The sequence below is a fragment of the Saimiri boliviensis genome, chromosome 11 (genome assembly GCF_048565385.1).
Source record: "Saimiri boliviensis isolate mSaiBol1 chromosome 11, mSaiBol1.pri, whole genome shotgun sequence".
Lineage (NCBI taxonomy): Eukaryota > Metazoa > Chordata > Mammalia > Primates > Cebidae > Saimiri > Saimiri boliviensis.
Genome location: NC_133459.1, coordinates 91,330,452 through 91,351,757, shown reverse-complemented (window position 1 = coordinate 91,351,757; position 21,306 = coordinate 91,330,452). Strand labels below are relative to the sequence as shown.

The window sequence follows — 21,306 nt, the reverse complement described above, 5'->3', positions numbered from 1 at the left end:
TGGGATATCACTGAACAACCCAAACAATTTTGATTCCTACTGTTTTAGCCACTGCTCATCTAGTATGTGCAGTCCAAAGCATTCCACTGGTAAAATTCCCATGGCCCACCAGATAAGAGCTATTCATTTCATTCATTCATTCATTCATTCATTCATTCATTCATTCCTTTATTTATGGAGATAAAGTCTTACCCTTTTGCCTAGGCTGGTGTGCAGTGGCACAACAGCTCACTGCCACCTCTAGCTCCCAGGTTCAAGTGATTCTTGTGCCTCAGTCTCCCAATTAGCTGGGATTACACATGCTGACTACCACACTCGGCTAATTTTTGTATTTTAGTAGAGATGGGCTTCCACCATGATGACCAAGGCTGAAGACCTACTCGTTTCTATAGTATTAAAAAGACTATTATAAACTTGCCTTAACTGAGTATTCACCTCACTCCCAACCTCTCATATCTCACACTTTTGGTACTAGCAAAAGTGAACTGCTCACAAACCCTGCAAAGCTCGCTCAAGCATCTTGTCTTCTGCACTTGCTGCTCTTCCTCCCAGAGGAAATCGCGTTAGAAGTTCCTTCCGGCAGACACACAATCTTGTTACATCTTCCTTCTGCCAATCATCATTCTTCTGCTTCTTTACCTTGAAACATTCTACTCAGTTTGCATGCTTACCTTCAATCCTACCTACCTTTATTCAAAAAGCTTTCATTCCTCATCAGTTATGTCTGGCACATAATCAATATAATAAATAATCATAATTATAAGTTTCCAGTGGGCATCTAGCACACAGCAAGCACTGAATAAAGTAGCAAAATAATAAAAAATGATAATCATAATAACGAGCTCCTCTCTGTTTGTATTTTTATTTGTGTTCTGTAGCATTAGAAAAAAACGTATCTAAAAAACATTTCATAATTATTTGTTAAGTGGACAAGTTAAAACATAAATAAAAATGTTTTCTTTGTCAATTCTGTTGAAAAAGCACAGAAATGAAATAGAGACAATTGTGTTAAAGATCAAAATTACATCAGTTTCATCTTTGTCTCCTTGTTATCAAAAGCGCTCTGATAAATAGATGGCTAAATTAAAGGTGTCCTTATACAATCTGGATTGTACAATGTATTAGGTGTCCACATCCAGGTAGCATACTAGCATTTTTATTATTGTGAAACATTTTCTACTTTGATTATCATCTGCTGAGCCTAGAGTTGTGCAATTTGTATATTTATTATGACAACCTTTTGATGAATGGTAGCCAAGCATCTTGTTCTAACAAAATTACTGTTATCATGACAATTAACCCACAGATAGAAGAACACATCTTGTTCCAACAAAGTAAATATATCTCTTTTCATTTCAAATTAGGAGGAGTGAAGTCAGCAATAGTGAGACCTTGCTGGTACTAGCATATGTTTCCTGACCAGTGCCTCACAGATTGGTACCAGTCCATGGCCTATTAGGAACCTCACTACACAGGAGGAAGTGAGCAGGAGGCAAACCAAGGAAGTGTCATTTGTATTTACAGCCACACCCCTGGTTCATCTTACTGCCTGAGCTCTGCCTCCTGTCAGATCAGGGACAGCATTAGATCCTCACTGAAGCATGAACCTTGTTGTGAACTGCCCACATGAGGGATCTAGATCATGTGCTGCTTTTGAGAATCTAATGTCGTACGATCTGTCACTGTCTCCCTTTGTCCCAAGATCGGACCATCTATTTGTAGGAAAAGAAGCTCAGAGCTCCCACTGATTCTACATTATGGTAAGTTGCATAATTATTTCATTATATATTACAATGTATTAATAGTATAAAGTAGCAAAATAAATGTGATGTGATTGAATAATCCCGAAACCACCTCAACCTTTCCCTAGTCCATGGAATAACTGTCTTCCACAAAACCGGTCCCTGGTGCCAAAAAGCCTGCTGACAACTGGCCTAAAGTAACTCACTATCAGAAGTCTTACCTGGATTGCTGTTTTCAGAAAACTTTTTTGACATCTGTTTTTCTTTGTAGTCTGAAAGTAATTGGCAAATTCTGTGTATAAAAATGTAATAAATAAAAAGACTTTTAATACTGAGATAAAAAAATACTTACCAAATGTGAAATGCTTAGAGTAATTCAAACAATATCAGAATATCAGAACTTAACAATATTATTCCATCCACCTATGTGTACATTCTACAAACTTATCATAAACAAGAAAAAGAGTAAAGTGAAATAGTCATAAATCAAGGGCACTATGACCCAGTAAGTTAACTCGCATTAGTCTGACATAATGTGTACCAACTCTGCATAAGTCCTAGCTGCATAATGAACAGCTATTTGTTCTTGGACAAGTTGCTCCTCTTGGGCTCAATGTCTTCTTCTACAAAATAAGAACTTTGCTGTCTTATTTCACTAGATTGTTATAAAGATTTAACAAGATAACATTTTTTAAAAGCTCACAGAAATATTAAAGCAATGGAATAATCTGTTCCTAAATTTTATGACTGAAATCATGTTGGAATTTCAAATAAAACCCAATCTGTATTTTGTGCATAGGTTCCAATATGAAAAGGTTGCTGTTTTCAGGAAATGTTATTAAGTCCTAATTTTGCTTATTAGTTGTCCTGCTCTTTGTGGCTCATAGTTCAGGGCATCTCAACTATTTCACAGTTTGTAACTAAATTTATTGATAAATATCTCCTTAAAGTAGATGACATGATTGTCTACTATTATGGAGTCTATCAATCACACTAAGGACAGAAAAATCAATGGATGTTAAGACCTGGCTTGGACCAATGATCCTTCCCTATAGACTCAAACTCTCAAACAGCAGATGTTTGTCAGGATGATGCTTTATATCCACGTTCATCTCCAGCTGACATGAGAGACCAAAACCCTACTTTCATTTATTTTTAGGTTCCATGAAGAAGTTGCTAGATACATACTAACAACATATTTTGCACACAACACCACACACATTATTCAGTTCCAGTGTTATCTCATAGACCACCTTACATGACTATTTTTGCAGTACAAATAACAATTTCAATATTTTAGTGACACCCATTTTGCTTTGAATCACTCTGTTGCGTTATAGCTAGTCAGCAAACCGTCAAATGACCTTCCAGTGACTGTGAAAAATATGGAATGCTTCAAAAATCTGTGTGGCCTCCCTATGCAGGAAGCCATGGTATTTTTCTCTTTATTGTTTCAATTTGAGAATGTGTGCTGCTGAAGCAAGCAGAAAGTTCTACTTTTACACATGATTAGAAAGAACTTACAGAGTAGCTACATAAATTGGTTATGAGTAACATATAAGCAGGGAATAATACACTGCGGAAGGCCGCAGGAGGCCTCTGAGGAGGAAGGCCTCTTCATGCCTCATGCTCCAGTTCAGGGTGACCTTGGCTCTGTTACCATAAACATTGTGCTCAAGGCTATAAAAACCCTTCATAGCACTATGATGTAGCCAGACTTGTGGGCTCCTTGTAAGGTCTGTGTTCCATCAGCTGTACATAGATAACAAGCTAAAGATAACCACATGTTCTCCTTTCGTGAAACCCCCAAACTGCCACTGTTATCACTCCTTAGAATGACACACCAGTTCCAGTTCACTGATTCAGTTCTGGCTCACTGGTTCACTCCACCATCATCCTCTCCCCACCATTACTCCACCCCTACCCTGTAGATCAAAGTGATTGTAACCAATAAATAGAGTGGATGGTCAGAGCTTGGGGATTTCACTGTCACCTCCGAAGTAATAAGTGATGGCCCTCTGGTCCCATTGTCTCTCTTAATCTGTCTTTTTCTCATTCCTTTGTCACCACCGAACTCAGGGTACCCACCGGTGATGTAGGGGTTGCTCCCTACATTCTGGTGCCCAATGTGGGACTCATGGAGCCCTACATTCTGGCACCCAACGTGTGGGGCTTATGGATCCCTATGTTCTGGCACCCAATGTGTGGGGCTCATGGATTCCCTACATTCAGTGATGAGACATGGACAAGGTATGGCTCTGTTAAGTCCAACTAACCTACTTGAGATTCTGAGAATTCTCTTCAATGGCTTCCTGTGAGGTAGAATTTGAAAATATTTTTAAATATTGAGGTAGAGTTGCAAGTAGCTTGGGCAATTTTCATTATTATTTAAAACAGATCAGTCAAGGGGCCAATCACAACTGGGAGTCCGCTGCTCTGGGGAAGGTAAACATGGGACTTTCTACTGCCTCAGGTATTATACAGGATATAAAGGTGCATGAGGGTACAGAACTGGTAGCAAAGAAGAAAGAAACACTCATCTCTTCCTGCCACATTGTTTCAACCTCTCTGACCATTTAGAACAAGCCCAATGAATATCTGTTACAGAAAAGACCAACAAAGGCCTGAAAGGATCTCTTACCATGAAGGTCTCAGCTAAGTCTAGGCTGAACATGGGGGTGATGGTCAATTAGCTCATTTTGTGTGTGGATAAAGTCACATTGCCAGAGCATGGTGCTGGTGCTTTGGGAATAATGGCTGAGCATATAAGCATAGGTATGTGAATTTAAAAAACGCTGTAACTTCAACATCTTTGTATGAATCACCATGAAGACCTGAGGGATCTGAATCAGTAAGGGCATCCTGGTGTCAAAGATCAACCATTACCAGGCAGCAGGACCAGTTTCAGGGGCAAAAATGCAACAGAATCAACAGAAACAACAGAATGATTGGAATGCCCTTTGTTTCTAGTCCTTCTGATTTGATAAAAGGGATTGTCTTCCTTGGATTTAGTAAATCCCTTTGGTTCTTGAAAAATTCAAAGAGTATGTAAGAGATAGTCTTCAGAAGACAGTAAATGACTTTCTGATAAACTGGACATTTCAAGACCCAAATAACTAATCAAAAAAAAAAAAAAAAAAAAAAAAGAAAGATGTGACACTATTTTTTATCTCATTCATAGGTGTTATACTTGGATGAAATGAACAATGTTGGAATCTGTAAACAGAAACGTCTTACAAGTCCTGAGATAAAGAATCCTGCACACACTGGTACTTCTAACCAGTCTACCTTTTGCTTGATTTCTAGCTGACGCAGGGGACTAACTCATTGCCACTTTAAAACTACCCAAGCCAAACTACTACATCTCACTTGATATATAAGATACAATCATTGTAATTATTTTAAGCCTTAATTTAGTGTTAACTAGACTTTTCATGTAAACACTTACATATTATGTTGACTAGACACAGCATAATCCCTGGCAGTTTTTCCAGATTTATCTTGACAAAATACATCAATATCTTGATCAAGTAGAAGGCCAACCATACTTGCTGATCCACAACATACGGCAAGTATAAGCACAGTCCTAAAATGACAGAGAGGTAATTTTTCCCTAACTGTAATAAAGTTGTAAGCTAATCTGGCATACTTTACCCATTTAGTATCTTGCCTGTCAATGCAGAATTAAACATTTGCATGCACTAAAAGACATAAGCATCTTGGGTGCTCAAGTGTTAATCTCTGTAAAATACCACCAAGGTTAAAAGGAAGGGACAAAAAGAAAACCTCTTATCTCAGTGGGGTGTTAAATAGTAGAAGCTACTAATTTAAAGGCCTTTGATGGGCAAGAAACTATGCTAGGGCCACTTATCTGAAGTGAACAAAGATTTAAGTAAAGATTTCCTTCCCACTTCCCGAGACTGATACATGGTAACAGAAAATCAGCTGTGGGGTCACATAAGAGCTATCTGCATGCTGAAAGCAGTAATATTAATAATAATGGTGAAAACAGTAGTCATAAAAGTTTCAGTTAATGATGCCAATAAGCATGTGCTGGGCACTGAATTAAATGCCGCACATGCACATCATTCTTACTTATGCACAGGCAATTTTGAAGGAGATATTCTCCTCCTTTTCATATATGACAACACATTTGGTGGTAAATAACATTACCAAGGTCACACACCTATCAAGTAAGAAAGCTAGGAATTAAACCCAGTCTTGTGTGAATCTGAAGCCTAGCTCTTTTCCCTTATCACCCACCCACACCTTGCCTTCATTAAAGGAACAGTGTACCCACTTAAAAGTTATCTTTACTTCCTCTCTCCATACCAATTAAAAATAAGGCCAGGCACAGTGGCTCACACCTGTAATCCCAGCACTTTGGGAGGCCGAGGCAGGCGGATCACAAGGTAAAGAGATTGAGACCATCCTGACCAACTTGGTGAAACCCAGTCTCCACTAAGAAATACAACAATTAGCTGGGTATGGTGAAGCATGCTTATAATCTCAGCTACTCAGGAGGCCGAGGCAGGAAAATTGCTTGAACCTGGGAGATGGAGTTTGCAGTGAGCAGAGATGGTACCACTGCACTCCAGCCTGGTGCCTGGTGACAGAGCAAGACTCTGTCTCAAAAATAAATAAATAAATAAATAAATAAATAAATAAATAAATAATAAAAGCATCAAAATACACTGGAATTAAAACAAAAGCTGATGAACTTACAGTTTGTGGGAATAGCAATTAATTGTCTTGGAGGCATAAGCTAACATTAATATTCTTCAAAGAAAGCAACTTATCGCTGAGTTATTCAAAAGACAAAATGATTATCAACTCCTATTTATGTTTAATAAAATGTATTAGTGGAAAAGCATATAAGACATAGAGATTAAAAACTACTAGAAAGAGTTAAGTTCAAAACTGAGTCATAAAGTAAACTAAAAGTTACAGTTCACACTTCATGAGACAAATATGAAATCTATTTAGCTAACATAAATCATATAACCAAAAATGTCACATAATAACATCAGTCAATGTAGTAAGAGGAATCCCACTAAAACTGTTCTTTATGTTGCCCAGTCTAGTTGTTTCTCTACTTAACTGATTTGTTGATCCTGATCACTATGTTGCAATAAGTTAATCTTATAAATGTTTATGACTTGACTGCTATCATTCTACAACACAGAGATTAAAAAAAATAACTATACCTTCCAAATTTATCAATTGCATTTACATTAGCTTTTTTCTTGATTAAAAATTTCATCATTTTCTCTTTTTGTCCGTACACAGCAAGTGAAAGTGGCGTGAGGCCACACTGTAAAACAATACAAAGCAAAAATGATATTTGATTCAAAAAATTACGTACTTCTCAACTGAACTGGAAACTATATAAGATCCTATAAACTTACACTCATAGAAAGTAAACAAATTATAGTCACTTCCTTCTTACTCTTCGGTGCTTTCTCACACACTGCTCTTTCCCTTGGAGACACCTCTCTTCTGCCTCAACACATTAACTCTGATCATCTCAAAAACTCACTTTAAACACTTACTGGTTCCAGGAATCTTTGCTTCTATGCCAGCATTTGGCATGGTACTATTGGATGATAATATTTTTTCCATCTAAACAAAGAGCTGTATCTTTTAGCTCTATATTCTCAAACTCTAAGACAAATTGTTGGGTATAAAGCAAGAATTTGTAAAATATTTCTTTAGTTTCATGTTTTACCAAAAGATCAAGCTCCAACATGCAATAAATATTGCTACTAAGTCTCATACTGCCCATTTCAACAATTTTTCCAACATTTATTCATTTAAAATCAATTTGCATTTAAGTTTTCCAGATTGGTAACTAAATAAATAATCAGTTCATAGAACTACTGAAACCAAATTTACAGAATCCCTATATGTAGTCTTAATAACTCCATGGTTTTCAGTGTTTAAAACTGCCATTCTGATTAAGCAAATGCTCTACAAATGTTTTATTTATTATTATTTATTGTACTTTAGGTTCTGGGGTGCATGTGCAAATCATGCAGGATTGTTGCATAGTTACATACATGGCAAGGTGGTTTGCTGCCTTCACCCCCCTATCTCCTCTATCTTGTATTTCTCCCCTCATTATCCCTCCCTACACTCCCCACCCCCCTGCTGTCCCTCTCCTAGCCCCCCTTCAACCGACCACAGTCTCTGATGCTCCCCTCCCTGTGTCCATGTGTTCTCATTGTTCAACACCCACCTTTGAGTGATAATATGTGGTGTTTGGTTTCCTGTTCTTGTGTCTGTTTGCTAAAATGACGGTTTCCAGATTCATCCATGTTCCTACGAAGGACATGAACTCATCATTTTTTATGGCTGCATAGTATTCCATGGTGTATTTGTGCCACATTTTGTTTATCCAGTCTATCATTGATGGACATTTGGGTTGGTTCCAGGTCTTTGCTATTGTAAACATTGCCACAATGATCATATGTGTGTGCATGTGTCTTTATAATAGAAGAATTTATAATTCTTTGGGTATATGCCCAGTAATGAGATTGCTGGATCAAATGGAATTTCTATTTCTAGGTCCTTGAGAAATTGCCACACTGTCTTCCACAATGGTTAAACTAATTTGCAATCCCACCAACAGTGTAAAAATGTTCCTATTTCTCTACGTCCTCTCCAGCATCTGTTGTCTCCAGGTTTTTTAAAGATCACCATTCTAACTGGTGTGAGATGGTATCTCAATGTGGTTTTGATTTGCATTTCTCTAATGACCAGTGATGATGAGCATTTTTTAATATGTTTGTTGGGCTCATATATGTCTTCTTTTGTAAAGTGTCTGTTCATACCCTTTGAACACTTTTGATTGGGTTTGTTTGTTTTCTTATAAATCTGTTTTAGTTCTTTGCACATTCTGGATATTAGCCTTTTGTCAGATGGGCAGATTGCAAAATTTTTTTCCCATTCTGTTGGTTGCCAGTTCACTCTAATGATGGTTTCCTTTGCTGTACAGAAGCTCTGGAGTTTAATTAGATTCCATTTGTCTATTTTGGCTTTTGTTGCCATTGCTTTTGGTGTTTCAGCCATGAAGTCCTTGCCTACGCCTATGTCCTGAATGGTTTTGCCTAGGTTTTCTTCTATGTTGTTTATGGTGTTAAGACTTATGTTTAATTGTTAATCCATCTGGAATTAATTTTAGTGTAAGGTGTCAGGAAGGGGTCCAGTTTCTGCTTTCTGCACACTGCTAACCAGTTTTCCCAACACCATTTAGAGAGATACTGGATAGTTGATAATACAGCTTCAATTGATCAAAGAGGTTTAGAATTTGCTACAATTCTAACTGAGAAAACTCTGATCTTACTAACAACTTACTGAGCTAAGCACTTGAATGGTAACAAAGAGAAACAAAATCCTGAGAGGACCATCCTCTACTTATTGAAGACTACTCACTGCAAATTTCTAAAGACCTTCTGAATGGCAGTGAATAACTGATGTTAGGAGAAGGTATTATTCCGTAAGCTGATTGATACTGCCAATAATATTCATTTTAACATCCCAACCACAGAGATAAAAGTCAGATTAGGCCAGCAATGGTGGCACCTGTAATCCTAGCATTTTGAAAGCCTGAAGCAGGTGAATCACTTGAGCCCAGGAGTTCAAGACTGGTCTGGGCAACATGGCAAAAAACTCATCTCTACTTCGGAAAAAAAATACAAAAACCTGAGCTTGGGGAGGTCAAGGCTGCAGTGAGCTGTGATCACACTACTGCACTCCAGCCTGGCAGAGACCTTGTCTCCCACCCCGCAAAAAAGTCAAACTAGTATTATGGGAAATGAAAGATATAAAGGAATTAGCACATATCCAACTCCAACTGCAACTATTCTAGAGATCTTAAGTTTCTGAGATGTAAGAATTTATATATTACACTTATTTATTCAGTGATTCCTCAGCAAGAGTGTATCCAGATTTTGAGGAATTTGTCATCGTTGTTTAGAGAAAGGTCTCATTATGTGGCCCAGGCTAGACTCAAACTCCTGAGCTCAAGCAATTTTCCCACTCAGCCTCCCCAGCAGCTGAGACTACAGCCATTCACCACCATGCCTGGCTTCAAGGAAACCTTTTGAAACATACATGCCCAGGATTTATTAGACTTACTTTATGAAAATCTTCAGGGGAGAGCCTAGACTTGTAGATTATTTAAAATTTTTCCTCAGGTTACTGGGATGCACAATTCTAGCTGAAAACTAGTGCAATAGATAATTACTTCAGTGTCCTCTCTTAGCCACATGACCAATTCCCTTTATCATTTGAGGATTTGGCCAAAAAGAGAAAAGAGTAGGAGAGAGATTCATTTGCTGAAAACACCACATAATTTTCCCAGGTAAGAGAAGAACAGGGTCTAGTAAACTCAAAATCCAACTTAATCTTGTTATTTATAAGCTCCTTATCTCCCACCTTCCCATCAAGACATTCTAGATTAGAAAGCAGAATTGAGACTCTAGTTGGCTATTTCTACCAGAAGAGGATCATGAGTCAGTTAAGTACCTGTTATTCCCTCTGCTCAAGGGTTTCCCACTACATTACCACCTATTCACTGCCAATCTGGTTCCTCAGAGGCCTTCTAACATTGATCTCCAGGCAATTTATAACTAACTCCTTCCCCCAAACTGAAAACTCATTCTCTAAAACTGAAGAGAACTTTGTCTCACCATACAAAAGAAACGAATGAATACCAACACACACACACACACACACACACACACACACTCACACACACACACAGACACACACACACACACACAACCGTTTCATGGTCTTTCCCCTCCATTACCTAATTTCCAAACTAGCCTTGATATTTCTGATTGCTCTCTTCTCCCCTTTCCATTTCTCCCTCATGAGCAATCAGAGCTACCCTAAGCCTTGCCACTCAAGATACATCACTTCATATGGATTACTTTTCTTAGAAATTTGCCAAAGCAGCAGGATTTCTATTCACTGAAACATGTTTTTGTTTTCTTGGAGTTTTAATGTAAAACTTATTTCCAGGGCAAATTTTACTATTTTACAGTCATTAGGAAAAACAAACCAACAAACAAAAAACCTGGGAAAGAAAAATTAGAAAAAACAGTAAGTATTACCTTTTACAATTTCAGTGTTTTCAAAAAAAGAAATTTACCACAAGTACATTTTTAAAAAAGTTGTACCCTCTAATTCTTCTTTAAATTTAACAATATTGAAAATAAAATCTGAGACAATTAAGTCATTTCAAAATATTTTCATTCAGGTATGCTTGAGCTTCCAAATACAGAAAACTAACCCTTACACAGGAGGTCAGTGTTAAAACAATAGCATTTCAGTATTTTGAAAATAAAATTGATAGATCTATACCTTGTTTTTTGCTTCAATATCAGCACCGTATAAAAGCAGTGCTTTGGCCAGTAATTTGTCTTCATTGTAGACCGCGTAGTGTAGCGCGGTATTGCCATACACATCCGGAAGGTCTGGGTCAGTGCCATGTTCTAGCAACGTTAACACACATTCATCTTCTTGGCACTGTACGGCCTGTCAGTATTAGACCAAAAACAAATCATAAATCCTAGGAACTCAAAAGAAATATTCCACAGGTTTCACCAACTAGCTATATTTAAATGAGAAAACTCATCTTTATTCTACATATTGAAATCAAATCCATCTCATGCCGATACAGTCGGCTACTGCATACCTTTATTAGAGCTGTCCTCTTTTTGCTGTCAAAGGCATGAAGTTCACATCTTCTGTACAGCAAGAGTTTTACTATTTCTGAATTCCCATTGGCAGAGGCCAAATGGAGGGCAGTTCTATGAGAGTGAGAAGACTTTTTAGGAAATTGTAGTGCACTATCTACAGCCACCTCAGCAATTTATGTCATTGCAAACACTGAACAGTCTGCTATTACTCTGCCTTCAAAACAAACATTGGATTTTCCTTTGAAGAAAGTATACTATTTATTACCCCTCCTTACTCACTGTATGAGTGAAAGAGCAGCCTATTTGAACAGAAAGAGCATAGCCCTTGGATTCTATTCAACTTGGGCTGGAATCCTCTTTCCGCTCTGTCACTTCCTAGTTGTTGCTTAGCCTTTTTGTATCTCCATTTCCTCAACAATAAAATGGGAATGAAAATAGTAACTTTCTCAGAGAAAACCACTGTAATACTTAAATGAGACTCTACACAAAAGACAGAGAATAGTTCCTAACACAACAGCTCAATAATTGCTAGATATTGTAATTTTTACTACTACTACTGGAGACGTGAATTGAGTGAGATAATACAATTATACCTACACTTTGAGGTATGTTTTAAAGATTACAGGTAACATTCTATTTTAGTGATTCTAAGATGATTTCACGTTTGAACATTTCTTATACTGGAATGTCACTTGTAATTCATGATTTACCATAACTGTAATTGGCAGCATTTAAATAATTCTCTTATTGGGACATAAAATAATGAGTCATCTTACAATCCCTGGTGCCTTACATTAGGTAGGCCACGTTATAATATAACAGGTCTGGCACAGTTCTAGTCCGATGACTGGCATTTAGATGAGTTTTAGTTCTTAAAAGAACTGTGAAATAAGAAGGCTGAGGTGAAAACAAAAACAAATTTCTAAAATAAACTAATTCTTACTTCGGTTTTCAAAAAACTTTAAGCCAAAGAAAACTTGAGATTTAAATGACTAAGTATGTCTCATTTTTTTCAATACTCAGAATTACAGAATGTATGTAAATCAGGTATTTCCAATCATTAATATTAGGATTTAAGACTATTATCAATTTTCTTTTTTAAAAAAGGATTTGGAAAACTATTTGTGGAGTTTCTTCAACGTTTACATCCAGTGATACTTGTGCAGGATGCGTGGTTTTGTTACATAGGTAAATGTGTGCCAAGGAGGGTTGTACAGATTGTTTCATAACCCAGATATGAAGCCTGCTACCTGTTCCTTCTATTTCCTGCTGCTTTCCCTCCTCCCAACCCCCACCGTCTGATAGGCCCCGTGTGTGCTGCTCCCCTGTAGGTGTCTGTGTGTTCTCATCATTACGCTCTCACCTGTAAGTGAGAACATGTGCTATCTGGTGTTTTCTGTTCCTGTGTTAGTTTGCTAAGGATAATGGCCTCCAACATCATCCATGTCCCTGTAAAGGACATGCTCTGATTCTTTTTCTGTGGCTGCTGTTTATGTATCCCGTTCTTAAAAGTACTAAAACAGTCTTTATCCAAGATTGTTATAAATTTTAAAGGGCAATTAAATGTTATCTTTTTACTATTTCTACCTTCAGAAACGCTTTTGTTTGAAAGAAGAGAGGAAAAGCTTCAATTGAGATTAAGTTCTAATACCCCAATTTAAAATCTCTCAGTTTGCCCAGCCCCAGCATGTAAACATGAAGTTTTCAAAGATGAAGGACCCTGAGAGGGAGTAGAACCTGCCTGCCACGTAATAGGTTCGAGACACACCTGCCACATAATAGGTGTCTGGCTTATGTTTGATGAATAATCAGATTGAAAGGATACGGCTGGTGAGTTCAATATTAAAAAAAAAAAAACAACTCCTGTAGAGGAATACATTTGTAATAGTAATAATCAGTTATATTTGCTATTTTAATTTTCATATATAACTAAAGTAAAACCATTAATCCACAGTTTTTACACATTAATCTATATATAAGGAGAAGATAAATATATAATAAAATGTATATACAATAAAATCTACAGGAACAGGTAAACAGATTCCCTCTACTTCTGGATAGGGTAAAAGTTTACAGAAGATACCCATCCACAGAAATAAAAATACATAATAGAATGTGAGAAATTATTTGTATCTATGCAAGTAGCATATTTCTTCTATTCCCAAGGATTATTTCATGACTACTGAAACTTAACTAAAACTTTTGAGATGTTCGTTGCAGAAATCACAGATAAGAGAAAGGGAAAAACTTCACTCACAAATCCCCAGAAATAAATTTGATCATATTTTCTACATCTTTTCAGTTAACACAAAAGCAGATTGTTTGTGTATATGTAAAACAGATTTTTTTCCTCACTTTATATACCAAATTACATCTTTGCATGTCAACATATCTCTATTGACACCCTCAATGGTTACATATTATTCCATGCCATGGATGCACTGAAATTTGTTCATAAAATCTTCATATGAGTTCTTCTCAATATATTGCTATTATAAGCAATACTAAAAAAAAAAAGATGTACACATTTCTTTTTTTTCATTGTTTATGTCTGTTTTGTTTTATTTCAAACTTTTTTGGGGTACCTTAAATTGTAACTTCCAAGAACCTGCTTCAACTATGGGAAGGCAAGCTGATTTTAACTATATTAGCTTTGTTTGTGTAGTTCTTCATCAACATGCAAAGCAAGGCCCCACCATGTGGGAAAACTTATATAAAAAAAACTTTAAATTAAAAAAAAAAGGTTCTTTACTATTTTTAACTCTCGTTCTTAGGTTTCCTTTATTGTGTGCTATAGAATTCTTCCTCTTTCTTGTCCCTATGCATCATTTATATGGTTCTTCTTTTGGTACAATTCCCCATAATATTCCACAATGTACTGTTTTGTGAGTAGACTGAATAGTTTTTTTTGCTTCTTAACATCCAGTGCAGAGTTGTAGATGTATACATTTATTAAAGCTATTTCAGAATATTGAAATTGATGGGTAAAAGGCATATACATTTTAAAAATAGAGTTCTTACCACCAAAGTATCTATTTGAAAAGTCACAGCAACTTAAACTTTAAGCAACTGTGTAAATACCACTGTTCTTCATCCTCACACACTTTGTGGATAGAAAGCCATATTCTATTCCCCTTTTTTTTTTTTCTTTTTTTTTTTTTTTTTTAGAGGGAGTCTCGCTGTGTCCCCAGACCAGAGTGCAGTGGCACAATCTTGGCTCACTGCAACCTATGCCTCCCAGGTTGAAGCAATTCTCCTGCCTCAGTCTCCCAAGTATCTGAGATTACAAGTACTCGCCCACAGGCCCAGGTCCGGCAAAGTTTTGTATTTTTAGTAGAGATGGGCTTTCACCATGCTGGCCTGGCTGGTCTCAAATTCTGAAATCATGATCCACCTTCCTTGACCTCCCAAAGTGCTGAGTTTACAGGCATGAATCACTGCACCTGGCCTGTCATTCCTCTTCTAACTTAAATTAGAATTAGAAAACAGTATTTTCTAATTCTGTTAGAAATTAGAAAATATTTTCTAATTTCTAAACAGTATTTTCTAATTTCTGTGAAATAGAAAACAGTATTTCATTCCTCCTCTAACTTAAATTCCTTCTCTTACCAGAACACTATGTTTTCCTAAGTGCGTAGATCACTGGTAGACATACAAAGAAATTACTTTGCCCAATTTTAAATTGAGTTTATTTAGTTGTCTTTTGGTTGACTTGAAAGAATTCTCTGTAAAATGAAAATACATGTTTTGTAAAGATGTTGGACCTCTGTTAATGTTTTTCTTATATACAGATGTTTTTTATTTTGCCAAGCCAACCTTCAGAATACTTGCTTTGGGAGGTTCTCAGGAAAGTCACTGTGAACATAAACATACATCTGCATATATAGGCCAGGCACAGTGGTTCACACCTGTAATCTCAGCACTTTGGGAGGCCAAGGCAGGTGGATCACAAGTTCAAGAGTTCAAGACCAGCCTGGCCAAGATGATGAAACCCATCTCTACTAAAAATACAAAAACAAATAGCTGGGCATGGTGACGGGCACCTGTAATCCCAGCTACTCGAGAGGCTGAGGCAGAGAATTGCTTAAACCTGGGAGACAGAGGTTGCAGTGAGCCGAGATCACACCACTGTACTCCAGCCTGGGGGACAAAGACTTCACCTAAATATTTATATATGCATATATAAATAGGCATTTGTGGTTTTTTTCTGGTACTTTTCACCTTTTGTGTATTTAAAGTTTTTTACTCTATACTCCAGGAATTTATTTTTATCACATAAAAATCTAGCTAGGTTTCTCCAAACAGCATGCATTTCACTTAGGAATATTTAAATTTTTTACTAATATAAAACATCACCTTTATCAAGGACTAAATTCTTACATACATTTGACTATTTCTGGATTTCCTATTCTGTTCTGCTCATTTATGTCTTTTCAGCTGTTAGTAAACAATTTGTGGAAATAGCACATGCAAATTTTGACATCTGGAAAGCAAATCTTTTCCTATTCTGCTACAAAAAAATTAATTTATCACCATAACAGACAGCATGCCTAATTTAAAAATGCTAAAACTTTGCTATTTTCATTTGGTTTAGGTAAAAGTGATAAATACAGAAAGAGCTCATATCTTTTTTTTAAATTTTTTTTTATTGCATTTTAGGTTTTGGGGTACATGTGAAGAACATGCAAGACTGTTGCATAGGTACACACATGGCAGTGTGATTTGCTGCCTTCCTTCCCCTCACCTGTATCTGTCATTTCTCCCCATGCTATCTCTCCCCACCTCCCCAACCCCCGTCCCTACCCCATTTCCCCCCAACGGACCCCAGTGTGTAGTGCTCCCCTCCCCATGACCATGTGTTCTCATTGTTCAACACCCGCAGAAAGAGCTCATATCTTAAGAGAAATGAGTCTTCCTATTCAAAGACACAAACCATCTTCCCATTTATTTTCTAAGGTTTCTCAGTAAATAACATATTTACGTAGGATACATTGATATGAAACACATATTGAATTTTATTTGAAGAATATTTAGCCAGAAGTTGATATACTATGGAAGTTAGTTCTCAATATATACCTTTTTATAATGTATATAACATTGTTTTAAAATGTGTACATTAAAAATAATCCACTGCAACGATTTAATTTTGCGAGGTACATCACTTTAAGACAGTCTATTAGTGTTCTACGAGGGAAATTATAATTTGGTTGGAAATCAGTTAAAGTTCTGTTTTCACGTTGCTGCTCATAAAGAGGCCTGTGCCCTGACCCCTCTGAGGTTTCCACAGCCAGGATGGTGTGGGGCCTGCAGAAACGATAAAGCCAGGCACCCCGCCACCGCCCCCACACCAGTAGGGCACATCCCCACCATCCCGCCTCCTCTCAGCGAGGCCCAGCTACCTTTTCTCCTTGTCTGTCTGGTTCACATCAATGCTCCTGAGCATGACGATGAGATCGGCTCTGGGGACTTTACCCCACCAGGCGGCTCTGTGGAGCTTGTCCAGGTCTTCTCGACGGACCTGGTACCTTGGCTCCTCGAAGGCACAGTCGTCATAGTCTGCCCAAGTGCCCACGTTGCTCTTGCCGCTCCCCCTGCAGCAGGAGAAGCAGTGGCAGCACCATTTGCCCATCTTGCTCCTGAGACCAAAGGGCTTTTTCATAGCGGAGGCAGCCGGCTTTGAACAAACCTCAGCCACCGTCTGCTTTTAACAGCCAGGGGAGGCCAGTAGTAGCGGGCAGATCGCCTGTACGAACCAGCTTGACCAACTAGCAGGAAACTCCGGGTTTCCAACCTGGTTGAAGAGAAAGGTCAATCCTAGCCCGAACCTGCCCACCCCAGGAGGGGAGCCCAGCCCAGCCCAGCCCACCTAGGGAAAGCCCACGCCCACCCAGGGAGAGCCCAGTCCAACCCAAGGAAACACCCAGCCCAGCCAGGGGAATGCCAAGCTCAGCAGATAAAAGGTCAAGCCCAGCAAAGGAATGCGAGGGAGGAAACGTCAGTCAAAGCTAGGAACACGAAGCCAAGCGAGGAACACCACGCTAAGCCAGGCACAGCCAAGCCAAGCCACCGCGACAGGCAAGCCAAGCCGTTATGCGCGTGCGGTGTGCTCGAGGCCAAGCTTCTACAGGTGAGCCACAACGTGCAGCGTGCGCGTGTCCCAGCCTCCGCAGGCGAGCCGCAGCGTGCAGCGTGCGCGTGTCCCAGCCTCCGCAGGCGAGCCGCAGCGTGCAGCGTGCGCGTGTCCCAGCCTCCGCAGGCGAGCCGCAGCGTGCAGCGTGCGCGTGTCCCAGCCTCCGCAGGCGAGCCGCAGCGTGCAGCGTGCGCGTGTCCCAGCCTCCGCAGGCGAGCCGCAGCGTGCAGCGTGCGCGTGTCCCAGCCTCCGCAGGCGAGCCGCAGCGTGCAGCGTGCGCGTGTCCCAGCCTCCGCAGGCGAGCCGCAGCGTGCAGCGTGCGCGTGTCCCAGCCTCTACAGGCCCGCCACAGTGTGTGGCGTGAGCGCCTCAGGTGGCATCACTGCACGTGGCTCAGTGACCGACATGTGCAACCCACGCGCGCTAGTCCTGGCGCCACCAACGTTAGTGACAGCCTTGTGTTGCCCGTAAATTTCGTGGGAATTGATGGAGGTTTCAGGCCATTGAGAAGAGAAGGCCGCCCCTGAGAAAAAGCCTCTTGAAGCAGTGCTGGGGCTAGAACCCCTGCAACTTGAGGATGCTGACAGCCTCCTCTGAAGAAAGCCCCCAAGACAATCTGGGCGGTGCTGGTGCAGGTGGCTGCCGCTGCAGCTTGGAGCTCGGGCTGTCGGAGCTTGCTGCAAATGGCCTCAATATCGCGAGCACAAGCAGCTCACCGAGCCCAGACCCTGCCCGAGGCACTTTTGCCACCCGTCTGCACCCACATGGCTATTGGCAATGGCGCACTCTGGAGCCACAGGATTGGAGCTGGGCGGCCAGCTCCCGCTCTGGTGCCGCAGGCCCAGTGTCCAAGCCAGGGCTAACCGCTGTGGGGCTTCTGGTCTGGAGGGCTCTGCTGGAGTGCAGTAGGGGTGTGGTTCAGGCCGCTGTCTCCAGGCCAGCAGGAGGGGGCTTGGAGGAGTACTTACCTGATGGCGAGAGGCAGAAAGGCACCCCCATGTGCAGATCCAGGTAACAGGATGCTATGAACTCCAGGGAACCAGACTGGGGCATCCCTGGTAGTCTCTGAGCTGGGCCCCAGGCAGTGTCACCTTGACTTGTTTCAGGCTGCTTCACCCAAACCGCAGGCGCTTTGGTGTGAGAAGACATTTATGCAGCCAACAAACATATGAAAAAAAAAGGCTCATCATCTCTGGTCATTAGAGAAATGCCACATTGAGATAACATTTCACGCCAGTTAGAATGGCTATCACTGAAAAATCAGGAGACAACAGATGCTGGAGAGGATGTGGAGAAATAGGAACACTTTCACACTGTTGGTGGGAGTGTAAATGAGTTCAACCATTGTGGAAGACAGTGTGGTGATTCCTCAAGGATGTTGAACTAGAAATACCATTTGGCCCAGCAATCCCATTACTAGGCATATACCCAAAGGATTATAATCATTCTGTTATAAAAACACATGCACACATATATTTACAGCACTGTTCACAATAACAAAGACTTGGAACCAACCCAGATGTCCATCAATGATAGACTGGACAAAGAAAATGTGCCACATATATGCCATGGAATACTATGCAGCCACAGAAAAGGATGAGTTAATGTCCTTTGCAGGGACATAGATAAAGCTGGAAACCATCATTCTTAGGAAACTGACCCAAGAACAGAAAACCAAACACCACATGTTCTCATAGGTGGGAGTTGAATGATGAGAACAGATGGACACACTAAGGGGAACATCACACACTGGGGTCTGTTGTGGGGTGGGAGCTAGAGGAGGGATAGCAGGGGTGGGGAGGTTGGGAAGGAATAACATTGGGAGAAATGCCTGATGTAGGTGACAGGGGTTGGTGGCAGCAAACCACCATGGCATGTGTGTACCTATGCAACAATCCTGCAGGATCTGCACATATACTCCAGAACTTAAAGTATAATTTAAAAAATAGAGAGATTTTTTGAAAGAGGTGGACAAGCCACGTGCACACAATTTCCATGAGAATCTTAAGAAATTTTTATGTCCAGTCTTATGGTGCATCTGGTGCTGACTATAAGCTCCTTTTATCTGCTTAGAACTGCAGTAAAGACTAAGTAATTTGTTTCTCTGTAAATATAATAGAAAGGGGTTGGAGCTATGTTCCATCAGTGCCAAGATGTGAATAATAAGAAATAACAGCAAGCATGGAGCAGAGAATGATTCGGCAATGTTTGGAAGTCATGGCTGGAGGTGATTATGAAAACATAAACCTCTCCAAGAATTCACAGTGCATGGGTAATGGCAGCAAAATTCTGAGTACTATGGGGGAAAAAAATCCACAAGTACAGGTACATTTATTGGATTGACTCATCACAGAAACTTACTGTTGGGAAGTGATTACGATATGCTAATGTACATTCGTACAAAACCTTTTGGAGTCCCCCTATGATAGAATGACTTATTGAGTTGAAGAGAAAGGAATTTGCCCTACATACCTGAATTTGGTGGAATGACCGCTTGCCCAATATAGACCGTTAAGGATGTCTAGAGCAGGTAGTTCTTGCTAGACAAGCTTTCCTTCAAATTCTCAATATAATATTCCTGCTAGAGGGTAGATACAACTTGCTTATGAGAGCCAGTGCTGGAGTACCCAAAGGTTGTTCTATAATTGGATTCTCCTCCCCTTGTCCTCTCTGAACTCTCCCCTGCACTAGACGGTTTCAATGTTGGAGCATCTGAGTGCCAGCCAGGTAGACAAGTATGAGAATTTTGCTTTCATTTAGGGTCATGAAGCATTCAGGGACCTGAAGTAAGTCCAGGAAGATCAAAGGGTGGCCCAGGAGGCAAATCTCTAATTAGTATTGAATTAAAGCCAGTAAAAATCAGCTCACATGTCCAAGAATATGAGCTGAGCCAAATCAGGTTGAGAAATCTAGACCAGAAAGAAAAAAGAATTGTAACAAAATGGGAGGATTTTAGGGGATAGGACAGAGGAGACTGTCTCTGTTAAGCTGATGGGTCCCAGGCTTACACATATTTGCTCTCAGGTATTTGGTTTGGGTTTCTGGCTATGTTGATTTAACGTAAACGTACAGGTTTAGGACAAGTTGTGGAAAGAAAAAAGCACAGAGGACTCAATGAGCAGAAGCCTCAGCAAATTCAAAGCATGTGTTTTATAAATCAGGAGAGCACACAAGGGCAGACTGTCTGTCAGTTGTTTCCACAGGTGAGTAGGGAGGCTTTACTGACGTCACCCCACCAGTCAGTGTTCACACCTCTTTAGCGATGACACATTTCCCTCTGCCCTGTAGCAAATTTGCCTTATTAACTAGAATGATGCCAGTTTGGAAACATCCTCTACAAAGCAGTTACCTATAGAGTTACAAAGCAGGGCTTAGGCAGACCACATATATATTCATGTGACCAAAATTGTACATTATTTATTTTGTAAGCAGATGAAAAAAGGCAACTATAACCTGGGGGGAAAGTTTTGGAGGTATCTATAAGAGGGTGATAGCTGAAACCGTGCAACAGGGTGAGATCACTCAGGGAGAGAGTGGAAAGCAATAGTTAAGGAGCAGACAGACATGAGCCGAGCATGGTGGCAGGTGCCTATGATCCCAGCCACTCCGGAGGCTGACGCAGTAGAATTGCTTCAACCCCAGTGGGGGTGGATGTTGTATTGTGTCCAAATCACATCTTTGCATTCCAGCCTGGGCAACGAGAGCAAAACTCCCTCTCAAAAAA

The 21,306-nt window shown here is 39.9% G+C and overlaps 1 protein-coding gene and 1 non-coding gene across 2 annotated transcripts; both read right to left on the bottom strand.

The window, feature by feature from the left end:
- Nucleotides 1–619: 619 nt before the first annotated feature.
- On the bottom strand, nt 620–18,635 carry LOC141580463 (uncharacterized). Its single transcript, XM_074381551.1, has 9 exons — nt 18,551–18,635; nt 18,299–18,474; nt 16,852–17,150; nt 11,449–11,563; nt 11,115–11,288; nt 6,950–7,056; nt 5,191–5,328; nt 1,964–2,034; nt 620–639 (listed from the first exon to the last, which is right to left on the bottom strand). The coding sequence occupies exons 1-9, from the start codon at nt 18,633–18,635 to the stop codon at nt 620–622; spliced, it is 1,185 nt and encodes a 394-aa protein (XP_074237652.1).
- Nucleotides 3,122–3,225, bottom strand: LOC141580499 (U6 spliceosomal RNA). The gene has a single exon (XR_012512667.1). It is a non-coding gene; the product is annotated as a U6 spliceosomal RNA (small nuclear RNA).
- Nucleotides 18,636–21,306: the final 2,671 nt, after the last annotated feature.